The sequence below is a fragment of the Apis cerana genome, linkage group LG6 (genome assembly GCF_029169275.1).
Source record: "Apis cerana isolate GH-2021 linkage group LG6, AcerK_1.0, whole genome shotgun sequence".
Lineage (NCBI taxonomy): Eukaryota > Metazoa > Arthropoda > Insecta > Hymenoptera > Apidae > Apis > Apis cerana.
The window spans coordinates 2,495,432-2,511,883 of record NC_083857.1 but is presented as its reverse complement, the minus strand read 5'-3'; the positions used below and the strand labels follow the sequence as shown (position 1 = coordinate 2,511,883).

At 29.2% G+C, this 16,452-nt stretch overlaps 1 protein-coding gene across 10 annotated transcripts in view; it reads left to right on the top strand.

The window, feature by feature from the left end:
* Positions 1–16,452, top strand: part of LOC107993497 (lachesin) — a 405,235-nt gene that overhangs the window by 383,512 nt on the left and 5,271 nt on the right. For all 10 annotated transcript variants that reach the window (XM_017049939.3, XM_017049938.3, XM_017049940.3 and 7 more), the window contains one exon: positions 5,298–5,425. In XM_017049939.3, the coding sequence (XP_016905428.1) occupies positions 5,298–5,425 (128 nt within the window). The remainder of the gene's footprint in view (positions 1–5,297; positions 5,426–16,452) is intronic.

The window sequence follows — 16,452 nt, the reverse complement described above, 5'->3', positions numbered from 1 at the left end:
TAACCGATCAGGTTTACAAGTACTCGACACGAGTATCCGTACACGACGATTGGATCCCACCGAAAACCTTCTTTCGCCAGTGATTGCATCCCTTATTTGGCGAATGAACGCCATATTTCGTATCTACCCTATCTACGATATATATATATATATATACCTATATACACACATCCACCTCGAGTTTCTATTTCGTTCGAAATTACCTACTATTCTGAACGAATGGCCGTATTCGAGGCGGGCATGTACATCGTCGCAGAATCGTCTAACGCAATTTACCGTCCGGTTCCATGGGACAATCGTCAATCGCTACGATTCGATGCCATTCCTCTTTCTCCCTTCTTCCGCGCTTATCGCCCTATCCCTCTCCATCTGCGTGGACTACCCCACGAGAAAGCGCGAAACGGGGGATGCAGGTATAGGTTTCGTTGTGGACGGTGCTTTATTTAGGTCGAGTGTCAACAACGAAGCGTGCAAGTACGCTTTGTGGACTCCTCGACAAATAGCATCCGTAAGTACAAAAGCGTGCGATACTCGGGGACGAGCCGATACAGATCGAGCATCGAATTCTATGATCGACCGTCTCCCCTTTAATTCCGTTTACTCGACGAAATTAATCCGGAAACGACCGACCCATTAACGGGCAATTGCTGTTTGCGCGTAGGTAACAATTATATTCTCGTATTAAAATTTTATTCGTTTTAATCGATATTTAAAGGATTCGTTAAGATCTTTAATTTTTTTAATATATAATGTTAATTAATTATTCGTTTGAATATAATATTCGAGAAAAAGAATAATTGTATGATCGACACGATTAAAGGTTACATATCTCAAAATTTAAGTATCATTGTGGAATATTTTCGTTGCAGAATATACCGAAAATATTAACCGTTTCCCAATTACATCTATAATTATCGAAATCATTTGAATACATTTCCTGCGTATTATCATTATACGGCTTCAAATAGATTGAACATTTACGCACAGTGGAACAAAAATTTTGTAACCATCACGATGATCCTTCACGAAAGGAGCAATATTCCATATTTCGTTGGTATCGCCAATATCGATATACAATTCAACGCCGCTATATTATACCAGATTATTCAGTTATTCACGAAAAGATTAATATACCATCGATGAAGCACAAACAATAGCGATTCAACCGCACGCTGCACCCTTCAAAATTTAAATTTATAAACAAATACGTCATCGAAATCGTTATTAAAATCATTAAATATATCTTTCTTCGCTCACGTTCGTTAAGCAAGAAACAGAGAGAGAAGAATAATAATTATTCCTTGCCAAAAATCCTTTGACACCGGAAACTCGCCGGTATCCAATAAGCTCCTCCACGTTTCTGTTCTCTCTAACGAGTTAAGGGACAGATCAGAGTCGTTTATAGTCGCGAAGTTCGCCCCTCCGCTAAAAGCACTCGGGACCACTAATTAGAATCTGAAGGGGATGAGTACACCTTTCGGGGAAAGTACGAGGCTCGAACCGTATTCGAGAGCCAATACGTGATTTCAGTCCGCGCGGACGGCCCGGCACGGCGTCGCCGTCCACCCCGGTTCAGCTTTCATCTGCGGTTAACCCAGGTTAAAGCGGTTCGCGTATATTCCTGATATCGATCGAGCCATAGGCGCCTGTGGCCGGCTTCCGCCATGCCCTCGATGAGCGATCTCGTAGAGGAAATGCCCGGCAAAAATGAGAAAGAGGGGGGGAGATCTGTAACCGAAATGGGATGCGAATCAAGCGGGCCGAGAGAGTGAGAATCAGCCAGGGGGAAATAGGTGGAGGGCAAGAACGAGTTAGAAAAAACCACTTTTTTTAATTTTTTCCTTTTCTCTTTTTTTTTTTCTTTTTTTAATTTTTTCATTCTTTCTCGAATCCAAACTCGAGGCTCGATAATGAAGAATAATTGAGAAATTCTACACGGATGGAATGGAATAATTGTACATGGTAGAGAGGATTTTGGAGAAGGGATCGATTTTCTGGGAGCTAAATAACTAAGATTGTTCGAGTTTTTTTGTTATATTTGTTTAAACCAACTTTTGCCCCTCCTTCGACAATCTTCTTCTCGTTGTCAAGTAAATATCAATGTTGGGAGCATTGATATTTATGAATAATATCACAATGAGTATCTTTGTGATTAAATCTTTTATAAAAAGAATTAAAATTAATTATGCAGATTTGAAAAACGATTTTTAACTTTTTATATATTAAAAATTTTAAGTTTTTAGATGTTTGTAACAAAGTAAAATTAAACATTTTGATAATAATGTGTTATAGAGATTAATTTACCATCGTATTTAAGCATATTTTAAATGAAATTTCCTGATTTTCATATAATTCGTATGGATATCGAGCCAAGTGAGTAATTATTAAATCATTTTAATGAAACAACAGGCCATTATAGCAAAAATATAATATTCCATATTTTCACTCGTTCCATTTCGAAATATACGAATAACTTCCATGCGTTTCGATCTAAGCGGGTATTCTCGATTCCCTTTTACAATACGAGAGTTTAAACGATGACAAAGCAGATTGGAGGAACGAACGAATCTCTTGATAATAAAAACGACGTGCAATCCCGAACAATGTTCAATTCAAAAGCATACCCTTAAATCACGATGAATTTGTTCAACCTTTGCTATAACCCAGATTTTGTTCGATCACATACATCGAACAAAAGTTCCTGCTTAAAATATGAAATCATAGAATAAAAGGAAAAAAAAATTTTTTATACACAGAGAGGGGCAAAAAAACAATTTATTTCAAAATACAGTATTCGTAATAAATGCATTCGTGTAAATGGTTTTAAAATTTAGATGGAAAATATGATTTTTGGTGAAATATAAAAATATCAAAAGGAATCGGATAATAATTAAAGAAGATTGGGAAACGAGGACAGAAATTAAAGAAAATTGTGCAATTCTTATTCAAAGTTTCGATTCTATCTAATTTTTTTCTTGCAAAAAAAACAGGACTCAATTGTTCATATTCAATTATTAGAGACAATGTACATTGTCACAATTGTAATCACAATAAATGAAATTTCGTTGTACCTCGTTTATTGTTTTTTTAAAAAAATAACGTAACAAAACAACATTCAAATCTAACGTTTAACATGAAAATGTTCCGACAAACAAAGCGATTGCAATTACTACTGAATCCCAAGCGATCCCAATCCCTGGGGGATAATTCAACGAAGCAGCACATCCGGATAGAGGGTCTATTTAAGAAAGAGGAAATTACCAAGTCACGTACACGAGACCTAGGAGACATGTTTGAAGAACGATGCCAGAATCTCTTCAGAATAGGAAAAATAATGGACCAAAAATGTTAGATGTGTTTCAAAAAGGACGTTTTTAAAACATATAAGATAAGTACTGCAAAAAATTTCCATTGAATCATTATTATTACCTATTTTTCTTTTTCCTTTCAATATTTCTAGAAACAGAAAAACATCATTTAAAACTAAGTCGATAATAAGAATATTCTAAAATAATTAATTCTTTGTTATCTATAAAGCTTCTTTCTACCAAAGAAGATATTTTAATAACATTAATGACATCAAGATATAATAACACAACAACAACTCTGAACGCTATTTCATAAAATCACTTCTACAAAATTTTTGAATAGATGACCATAATAAATTCAACAATAAAATATATAATGATTTAAAATCGTGATGAAATGTTCATCATCAAAGGAGTACAGAGACAAAAAACAAAGGTGAAAAACGAATTATTCAAAAAAGAATTGGTGGAATACGATATCAAACGATCGAGGAAAGAAAGCAGAACGAAAAGTTATCGTCGGGGATATAACCGTCGTCTTTGGTATCATCTGCTGCACAAAGCCGTAAAGTACGGTGCTCGGTTATTTCGGTCAATCCTCGACGAAGAGGCCGTCCGGAAAATATTCACATCGATCTATACTCGGCGACCTCTCTTTAGCTTCCTCTTTCTTCTGCAACATACGCTGTAGCATATGTATACACGCATGTTGCCTTTTACATAACCGTACAGATTTCGGCCAAAATTCTTTCTCCATCTTTGTTGACCCTTCTTTCTCTCTCTCTCTTCTTTTTCCTCTAATATTCAATCTTTCATCGATTTAGCTTCCCTTTTCTTCTTTAACAATATTTCTCTTATCCTGTACGTTCTCTATTCTGTATTTTCGTCGTCACGCTTCCTCCAATCACACGAGGCAATCCTTAACCGTATCTCCTTTTCTCTTTCAAAAACGGATACTTTGCATAAACAGGTTCAAAGTGCTCTTTCGAATCGAGCATAAGGAACCAAATCAACGATAATCGATAGGCAAAAAGAATACAAAATATATCGGCAAACAGAATTAATTGTAACTATAGTATGGTATAAATAGAACATAGATATTTATGAAGATAAGAATATAATTTTTTAAATCAGAAAAATTATTTAAATTGTTATTATTTCATATCGAATGTTTTCTAATTGGAAAATAAAACATTAATTTTGATAGGCAAAAGCTTATTTATAAAATCTTTTATTCTATTTGTCAAAATAATAATGCTTTGTTTTAAAATAGAAAAATCGTTGAAACATCAATGGATGTATTGAGAAAATATTATTTCATTGCAAAAGGACATAATCAATTTAATTTTTTATTTTTCTAAAAAAATTATGCTTTCTATATCAGAACTTTTTTACTCTTTATTTTTTCCTTGTGTCTTATATTTTATCTTCAGCATAATAATATTATGAAATTTCACAATAAAAATGAGAAAAATAAGTGCGGATATAAAAAAAAGATTTTTTAAGAATTTCTTTGTTAGATTTACTAAGGATTGAGAAGAATATTGATTTTATTAATTTTATATGACATTTATTTCAATTGTAAGAAGAGATTGGATAAAAATTGTGATCAAATCTTAATAATTTCGACAATCATCTTTATTTTTCTTAAAAATAATATACTATACATTACATGATTATTTTATTATTTAAATTAATTTACTTTATGATATATATATATATATTATCTATTCTATAATTAATTGATTATTTAATTTACTCTGCAATATTATATACAATATTTTTTATCTTTTAATAGTCAAATTTATAATATATCCTACTTACATCATTTTAAAGAGATTCATAAAACAACAAATACTATATTGAATAAAATTGAAGAATTACATTCGTGAAAAAGTATATAAAAATTATATAATAATAGTTAAACGAAATGTCGAACGAATTTTGTAATATTAAGTAACAAACAATCTATTCCTTCATATTTTTCAGAACCAAAAACCGAAATTTTGGGTGCACCAGATTTATACATCAATCGAGGCAGCACGATCAATTTGACTTGTGTGGTTCTCTTAAGTCCAGAACCACCAGCCTTTATATTTTGGAATCATAACGATGCCGTAAGTATCGATGAAATATTTAAAAAAATAAATATGCTTTTTACTCGTTAAGATAAAGAAAATATATCTAATATTAAAATATTTATATAAGCATATAAATAGATACAAAAGATAGTAAAGTAAAAATAGAAAGTAAAGGAGATTTTCTATATAGATATCAATTTATCATATTAACTTTATACGATAATTGAAAAAATATTTGTTAAAAGAGTCACCACAGTCTAAAATCTCGAAATTTACATTTGCCGCTTTTGTAAAAACATTAAGTGAATGTTCAATTTCCGCTTGAATGAAGTTATCGAAGTATTCGAAATCATCCATCTCTCATTTCAATTTCGAACGATTTTTTCCGCTTCTGTTAACTCCTATTGATTTACATAGAATGTAAAAAATGAACAATTGATACTAGTTTCAGAAATTTTGAGAAGTAAAAAAATTTATGAAAAATCAATTAGTAAATTTATAATTCAAAAACTTTTTTTAATTGTAAATAATTTGAATATTTTAAAACAATATTTTAAATTTAATATCATATCTTCGTTCCTTCTTATATATAAATGGATTAATGTTTACTAATAAAGTTTACAAATCTTCTGATTATTCTTTTATTTAATTTGCAATTAAAAATAAAAAAAACTTAAACATATAACTCTATTAATTGACAAATTTACCACATTTCTAAATATTCTAATTCTTTTTTTCTAACTATTAAATTTTACACTTACATTTACATCAAGATAATGAATTCTTGAACCGTGTTTTAAAGTTTGCACATATTCAACTTTTATCCATGTCCTCAGAATCTAAATATATTTACGCAAATTTCACCGAAGCATTCTTTGCACTTTCACACTTTTCCTTCATCATAATCTTCAGCAAGGTGAAAATTTTTGCAGATGCTTTTTTCCCGACAAAACAATTATCGTAAATCATATCCTGCTTCCATAAACATTAATCACAATTAAGATTTTACTTAAGCTTTTAGTGCTTGCAAGAAATATCATTTTTTCATTCAACTATCCTCATACGAAAGAGTACAGACTATATCTATAAACTGCAACATCTCAGCGAACGAAACATCTATAAATTTTGATTCTCGTGACGTTAGTATCTAGTAAATTGTCACTAGCGACGCGACTAATAATATAGCACATGGGAGACACCATTAGAAACATTAAGTCTGACCAACAGCCTTGGAATTCCCTAGCGCGACTATGAACATATTTAGCAAGCCTCAAGATGAATTCTGTTCTGCTAAGCTTATCGTCGTAGCAGTCTGAACTTTTCACGAGACAACCGGGACTAAAGTAATTTGCGAAACTTCATGCTAGTTCCAAAGTGTCGCTGATCTATACTCTACTTAATAAATAAATTTTAAATAATCTAAATAATATATAAATTTACTTATTTTAATTTGTTCTTATTTCTTTTATTTTATGTTTTTTTTTTAATTTTAGAAGAATGAAAAGTTAGATTATATATATAGAATCTTTTGGTTTATTTCTGAGATCATAATTATTACCAACTGTATCTTTTAGAAATATTTCAATTCTTTATTGTAGAATAAGAAACAGAAATACAAACAAAATACCACTCGTGTCGACTAGGAAATTTAGCCACAGTATTTTCGAGATTAAAAAACCCAAGTACATGCAAAATATTATAAAAACTTCATTGGAAAATTATATTTCTAATATCCCTATTATTTATGAATCAGTTCAAATTTTACAATAAATTATATATATAAATAAAAAATATAGAATAAATTTCTTTCGTTTAAAAAAATTAGTTTTCAAGAAATTTCAAAATTCCCCAATTATATCTTAATAGTAAATATTCAATCTCGATTTTCTCAAAAACAAAGATTTAACCGAGAAAATTTTATTCTATATTTTTGTTATCATAAGTAGAATAATCATCTTTCGAGAGTTCGTTTTCAATTAGGAATTGACTAATTTCGATCCTACTTTTAAAAAATGTTCGATTTTCATTTATTTAAAAATGAAGACTCAAATAAAAAATTTTATCGACTTACTTTTCTACGAAAAATCACCTCCTGCCCGATTATACCATGAATGGCGACAGACATCCTCTATAAATCGAGAAAATTACCTCAACTTTTTCAAATCACCTTCAATAGACCTCTCTCGATAGTCAGGGACCATAAATCTTAGCAGGGCTGTGACAAAACTGGAAAAAAAGCAAAACGATACCCGTCAAAGTCTCGGCTTATACCTCGACTGTAATGGCATTCATGAAAGAGAGTTGGAGTTTCGCGTGGGGAAACGTTTCGAGAAATGTTTCGTAACACGAGTCATTGGAAGGGGTGCAAACCGATAAAGAAGGGAACACGAAACGTCCCTAGAGGTGAGGCTGGCTAAAATGCAATTCATGGATAATAAAGTCAACGGGATCGATCGGTTCATGCCGCGAAACATTTTCCAAACCACGAATCATCCAAACTCGTTGGCAGTTTCCCCTTACAGTTCAATAAATGTTCTCTCTACGGTTCCCTTTGATTTCGATTGAATTTCGAGACACCGTCTCGCTGTTCCATCCACGTGTCACGGTGTGTTTTCTACCGGGTTGTACCGTGTACTTGCGGATTTGTCCTCTCTGCATCGAGGATCCGGTATACACGTACGTCTGTATTCATTTCTCTCTCTCTCTCTCTCTTTCTTTCTCTCCCTGTATCGCCTTCTCTTATTCGATTTCTCTGTGTGTGAACATCTGCGTTTGTAAATAGAGAAGACCGAGCTGGTTGCAATTAAATTGACTTAACAATTTGTCAGTTGCCTTTTCACTCGAGCACGAGAGCAGACGTGTCTCATGTATCTTTCGAGTGTAGATCTAACTCTAACGTTTATTTTCTCTCTGGCCACCGATCGGTATCTATGGTATTGTCGGTGAGTAGTTTCCTTTTTTTTTTCTTTTTTTTTTTCTGCTTTTTTTACCTAACAAGCGCTACGTGTTCATTAATTCGAATAAGTGTTATGTTTTTTCAGCTTGATTAAAAGAAATTATGAAATGGAATTGGAGTGATAATAGTGAAAGAGTTATAGATCGGTGTAAATTAAGTAAATTGTATTGTAGCAAAGAAAATAAATTTTTTATGATTGATTGATTATCTCGTCACGAATTAAAATTTTTTTAGCAATAAAATATGATGCTGTAAATATAAAATTTTGTTGATATGTAATTTATTTAATTAATATGTAAGTGTCGACGATATGTTAGAAATATTCAGTGAGAACAAATACATCTTCTGTTTATTTTTACTTTATTTAATTGTAATTAAATTGCAATTAATTTAATTAATTTATTGTTATTTATTAATTGCTACATGTATCTTAGATACATTGAAAATAATGATCGTTATATTGAAAATAATAATAATAAAAATAATATATTTGAATTTTATGCACGCATCATCTGTATACACATACAAATATATTTCGCAAAAATTATAACGAAAGATAACAAAAGAAAAAAAGATCAAAGATTTTTACATTTTTTATATTTCCAACAAAATTACATTGATCAATAGTATATATAATTTTGTTTATACTTGAAATTTTTCTCTTTAATTCAAAATTTATTTCTACAATCAATGATGAAATTAAAGAAAATTTTAATAATCAAACAAAATTTAAGACTTTTTATGTCTTAAATTTTCTTTTTGAAAATATCAAAAAGAATAACAGAAAATTATTATTGAACTTTTATTTTGATCAAAAGGAAAATAAATTTAAATATTCGAAATATTTCTTTATATCCTGAGAGTAAAGAATTGATCAAAGAACGTTATACAATTTTTATTTTGTTATTTCATTTTTAAATAAATATAATGATATTCAATGATAAAACAAAATTTATAATTTGAACATTCGTGTTTTTTATTATCTTAAATATGATTGATTCGATAGTTTCGGTTTACCTGAAAGAAATCCTATTAAGGAATGGTTAAACGAGATACAATATCAAAATCTTCTTTACGTGGTGATAGTGGAAGATTGCCAAAAAGGTAAAGACGTTGCCAAATCGATTCCTATAGCATTACAATGACATAAAACACAATGAAATAAAAGCGCATCCCATGGATTTGTAATTCTCATAATAATGGATATAAACTTATTTTAATCTTTAGCATCTTTGAATTTCATAAAAATTTCAATTAAAGAAAAATTTATTCTCACACTTCGATTACCATTTCTCTTTGAAAATTGCTTTCATATTTTTGTTATGAATAATTGTTGATAAAAAAAAATATATATTCCTTCAAGAATTATTTCCCGTATAAAATTTCAAGAATCAACTTGTTCCTTTGTACTTTGTAAAATCGTGAAACGTGTTCCACAAACAAGATCGTTTTAACAAACACCAAAAAATTTCGCCAATCACAAGTACAAACTTTTCATATAACGATACAAACTTTCCGTTGTAATCGATTTTTATTAATCGTTTTAAATTCCTTGCAATGCGAAACTTTGAAAAACCTATATCGATAGAAGTTCTGTATACTCTCTTCGATTTCGACTTGTAACTTTTATCGATTCTTTTTTGTCGAGCTCGAAACTTTTTCGGATCTTCTTAAAGCAAGCCCTATTTGCATTTAAAAATATACCGACACTTGTTTCAAGATTATTCGAACGATGTAAATATTTATAAGCGCCATTATACATATGTAACACCCGCTGCAAAATTTTAACGAAAACTAACCTCTTTACCCATTTTTACTTTTTGCGGATGAGCACACGATACACCGTGATGTGAAGTTCTGCTCGAGCATGCGTGGAAAGAACGTCGACAAGTGTAGCAACTTGTCTTGCTTCCTCTCCCTCTTTTTTCTTCTCTACTCCGTCAACACTTATTTACACAACACTAGAGAATGAAAAAGAAAGGGAAAAGAAAAAGGAAGAAAGGGAAATGTTTGTTCTGCAACAGCATACACTTTCAAAGCAACGTTATTTGCACCTCACACGCGCCAACACGAACGAAAATAGTCTCCCCTGCGGAACATACCACGGTCTCGTTTTATTTACAACTGTTTACCTGTCGGATACAATTTCAGGCTCGGATATCTACAAAAAGCTCGAAACTCAGTCCTCGAGGGGGAGGAGGTCGAATGCTCGCGTTACCTTCATGCGTGACTTGACACGAAAAAACGCACTGTTTCCCGCCATCGACCGTGACAAATAAAGGTGGGCACATTTCATCGCCTTTGTTCTCGCTCACGATGTAATGCGAACTTCACTCTTGAAAAAAAATACTGCGACAAATCATGATACATACACATGTTCGCGCCAAATAGCGCGACAATGGCTACTTCACTCGAAAAATCACAAAAAATTCAAACGGTATCGAGTTGTAAATTAATATTGAAACAGAAAATTGATTGTGGTTTTATAACAGAGACGGTCTCAAACATAGTCTGTTAGATAGACGTAAAAAAAATCTCGATAAAAAAATATGGAGAATTTTGAAATGTTATCAATGCGTTCATTCATATAAAAAATATCGTATTACACTTTTCCTCGTATCAAATAAAATTGAGTATATAATTTTTTTTATATTGTTATAAGTAAAAAATATTAAAAATAAATAAAATTATTAGACCTTTCTATATATATATATAGTATAGTGGAACTAAGAAATGGTAGTTGATCAGAGATGAATGGAAAAATAATTTCATAAAATAATATAAAAAGTTATAAGTATTAAAAAAAGAGATGTTAAATAATGTTTTTTTCTAAAGCATAAATAGTAAAACATAATCGCAATATTCAACTAATAAATTAATACGTATATATTATTAAAATTCAGAAAATAGGAAAAATCATGCTATTGAAGTTTCTTTCTGTTTCATATCTCAATTGATTGCCCGGATATAAGGATTCAAAATGCTTAAGACAGTGCAGAGATTATGAATAATATTTTAAATGGGGTCGCGATGAGCCCATTGACCTACATTCACCAATGACCTAAATTCTTTTCTGGAAATGCGTATACTTCTCAAGGGATCCGGTCTATCATTTACTTGGATCTTAGTATAGGATAAATCATAAATTAAGTGTAAATGAGAGAATCAAATAAGTGATAAAAATGAAGATAATAAACGATTTAAAATTACTTCTTTCTTTACATGGAAATCGTATTAGGATAAATCTAAAGCATTTAAAAATTAAAGATAAAATTCTATAATTTTAATGATCATTTCTTCATTAGTTGGAAATCACTATTTTTAATTTATAGTGGTTTTTAATGATTTCAAAATATATATTTATATGAAAATTCGAAATAAGAAATTCATAAACAACATTGTGAAAATACAAAGTTTTCAGAAAAATTATATTTTCGTTCATTGTATTTTTTCAAATGAATTGATCAAAGGCGGCAATCGGAAAATAAAGAACAATCTTGCGACAACAATGGCGAATGGTTAGCTATCTCCGTTCGAATTCAACAAATAAGGAAATAATTGGACGATGAAACAAGAATATCTCGAATTGAAAAATATATTTTGTAGAAAATGAGACGAGTTTATGGGGAATGCTGGCCGTGACGTGGCCAGTTTGTTTTTGTCATTTATACGTTTACAGCGAATATATCACAAGCTTTCTGTGGTGAATCTAAAAGCTACTCGTGGTAGATAGATAATTCTTCTGTTTATGACATCTAGTGATATATTTAGACTCTTACTCCAATGTTTTTGCATCCTCGTAATATATTTCGTTCAATTATATTATTTATGAAAACAAAAGCATGGATTATCATAAATTTTTCTTCCTTGATGATTTTTTTTAAATTTATTTTTATATAGTTTAAATATACGTATAATTTATAATTTATAATCCTATAAAATTTCAATAGATTCCTATCTGTATCTGTATATAATTGAAGTATTAGAAAGTAATACATATATTTTACTAAAATAATGCAAAATTAATGTATAAGAATATACTAACATACAAATATACAAATGAAAAAAGATGTTACAATAAAATAAACTTTAACAATCGAATATACATACAGATAAATAGAAATTTAAACAAATTTAATACAAATACTTAATTATAGCACCACGAAACAAGATAAAAAAAAAAAACGTAAGAAAAGAAATATAGAAACTGTACAGAATAACTTTAATTCCTTGAATGATACAATCTCCAACTAGTCTAAAACGATTTCACGTAATAAAATGAATCGTTCGAATGATCCTGAAGGATTCAATCAAAGCTAAAAGGCTATCGATTTAAATGAAGTAGATGAATTAAGATCGGATCGGGGAGAAGGGGATCGAGGAAAGGGACGTAAAATTCGAGGGAAGAATATATATAGGTGGGGAGGGACAGAGAGGGGCAATCGTGGAGGGACAAGGGAGTTGTTATCGAGACGCGAAAAGACTGATAAGACAAAAGTAGTAACGTGCTGGATAGAAACGATTCCGATGGACCATCGAGTCCAAGATGTTCCATCGAGTTTCACCCTGAAGATTCTCATGGGACACCGATTTCTCCCTATGAACGCGTAATGAGGCTGACGAGACTCTCTTCCCTCGTTTCCCAGCATTTCCATTTCCTCTTTTCCGAGGGCAACAGTCTCTTCTCGGCTCACGCTTAAAACTTCTTCAAATTACGAGCTCCACGATGCGGCGAAATTATCTAGTTCGTTGAACTGCATTCGTTCTGTTCCCCGACATCGAGTAAAGATCTCAAAAGTCTTGATCATCCGACGATTTTGGTAAAAAAGGTATAAAAATCGTGATTCGCTCGTTCGTTCCCTTCAACTTTCGGCGTTATTTTTGTTTCTCGTTTCGAGAATAGAAAAGATACGAAGAATTCTCTTATTTTTTTTTTTTATTTTATCTTATTATTCGTTCCATTCTTGATAAAACAGAATTAGAATCGTTATTATTTCTCGATGGTGGGAAGGGAAAATGTTGATATAGATATTTCGCAGCGAAAAGTAAGGAACATTCCACGCGTTGTTGAGAAAGGAGGCATTGTTTGAATTCTTGTGACTTATGTATACGTATATAAAGGATATAAATATAAGATAAAATAAAAATATTCGAGTAATTTGATAATTTTGACAATGATAATACTTTAAATATTATGACAATTATAATAATTGTTGATGTTATGATTTTTAAAGAATTAAAAAAAGATTAATTATATTATAATAAAATTTATATAAATATAAATAATATATTATAATTATAATATTATATTATAAGTAATTTCAGTATTCGTGTTTTTGATTGGGACACTTGTCTGATAGTTATTAACAATTTAATAAATTATATAATTAAAAATTTTCGAAGATTTTAAAGATAATTATTTGACATTATTTATTATGTTTATTATACATTAATTAAATCTTTTTACTAATAAAACTTTTGTATAGTTTCATAATTTATTTCTCTCAGAAATAAGTAACAGTGTCTTATATTATTATATTATTTTATCACTGATTTTGTACTTTTTATATATTTCGATTTTATTTTTATTTAAAGGATTAATTTTATTTAAAATAAAAAGATCAAAAATTTTCTATTTATAAAATTCATTTATATTTCATATTAAATTTGTTAAACTTTTTTATGTATTATTATTCTAAGATTATATCAAAAAATAAAATGAATAACTTATCCATTTTTTGTATATTTCGAAAATTACTTTTTTATAACAAAATAGTATTTAAATAATTATATTTAAATAATATTGAATATAATATCAAAAAATAAAATGAATAACTTATCCATTTTTTGTATATTTCGAAAATTACTTTTTTATAACAAAATAGTATTTAAATAATTATATTTAAATAATATTGAAAAAGTTGATTTTATTCTTTCAAAATAATATTCCACTTATACTCACAATATTCTTTTTATAATGTAACTTATATAAAACTCATATAAAATACATGAGAACTTTTACATGATTCGCATATATTCTTATAGAAATTAAATCAAAAAAAACAATCAACTAATTTGTAGTAATTTGTAGAAAATAAAGTAAAATTTAAGATGATTGAAATGATTTAAAGTAACCTCTGAAGAAAACGAAGAGGCGAGAGTTTTTTATTTTAAGGGATGTAATTGGAGCATAGAATCTCCCATTGTGTAAAAAATTAGTAAGTGAATTTTATAGCTATATTTTAACCCACCACGAAAGGGGACCCTTCTAATTAACTGCTTAACGTCCGCGTCGTTAATACGTATAGCTTATCTTGTCGCTAAGAGGATTATTAAACATTTTTAAAAGGATACTAGTATATACTTTAGTCCTCTATCTAAAGAACTGAAAATTTTATTACATTATATTCAATATAGATACATTCATATATTTATATTCGAATCTATATTTCATTTATACTTGTATTTATATTACACGCGATTATTATATATTGTCAAATGAAAGTATAACATTATATCAAACGATACAATCATAATGCAATTGAAAATACGTTGTAACGAAGAATTTTCGCGCCAATATTAATCCGAGTCGAAATTTCAAAAGTTCTGTCGCGTGTATATGCTGGGTCAGTAGTTGAACAGGAACGAAGAGATGTGCGTCCGTTATTAACCCTTCGTGCACGAGACTCGGATTAACCATGCACTTTCCAGTGAAAGTTTCTCATATTATTCTGCGTTATATCGTGGACTAGATAACAGAATGGCAGGAAGAAAGCGCGGCTTATCGAGCTCGTGGATTACAACTTTCGCGTCCGATTAATCATATTTTGAACAATCCAGGTAGCGCCCTGTTCTCAAATTCGAAACAGGAAAAAGGGATTCAGTTATGTTTGTAATTTGCTCAATATATTTCTCGAAGGAAATTTAATTATTGTTAAGAAATAAAATATTATTTGAAATCGTGATTTAAATTATTTTCCTTATTGATATATTGATTATTGTATGGAGGATTGAGAATGATAGTGGCAAGTCATATAATGGAAATTATTTTGAGAAATTTATATTTATACTTGTAAATTAATATTTTATAAAAGAATAAATTTTAGTATTGGATTTATTTTGATTTGTAATTAGTTCAAATAACTTGTATCAATTAATTTAAAATAATATGAAATTATAAAAGAGTTTTATTTTTTATCATTAGATTCGTAGTATTGTAATTTTTATAATTAATTTTAAATATTTTTATTTTTAATAGTAATAAAATAGAACAAATTGTAATTGTTAAAAAAAATATTTTCTAATAGAAAATATTTGAAGTTTTTATTTATTAATATAGTATAGCAATAATGTTAAAGAATATAAAAATAATGAGAAAAATGAGTTAAAAGCATTTTAGATTAAAATATTTAATCAAATTTCCTATCTCTATTTAAATTTCTCATTTTTTAATTTCTTTTAACAACTTTAATACATTTTAATAATTTTAAAATTAATTTAATCTTCAAACGAAAGCATCATGAGTCTTCAATATTTAATAATGAACATTTCTCATTCTGTTTTAAAACTTCAATAATTTTCTACATTCATTTTCATATTCCATGCATTAACGCATTCTTATACTTTATGACAAAAAGATTATCATTTCCAATATTTCTCGAACGATTGCAATATATTTGAATATATTTTATATTTATTACAAACTCTTCTTATATAATATAAAAGAAAATCAGTCGCAGATATATATTTTTTTTTTTTGCAAATTTGAATTGCTCGTGTGAAAAATGATCATGACAAGACTATAAAATAGATCCGATAAAACATATCATCGAAATTTTATTGTTTGAGAATGGAATGGCGTTTTCGTGTGCTGAATGTGAATCTAAATCCTGATAAAAATTATCCATCACATTAGATTCAGAAGATAAATGGATAAAAAATTTTTTTTACATTTATTGGATATCTTTTACAAAGAAAATATTTTTTTTTCAAATGTATAGGTATAATACTAACTCCCTGTAAAATTAGATTTGATTTATTATCACAGAATTTCTTTCCACGCTATTTTTTTTTTTTTGAAATTTCATTTTTTCATTTTTAAAATACA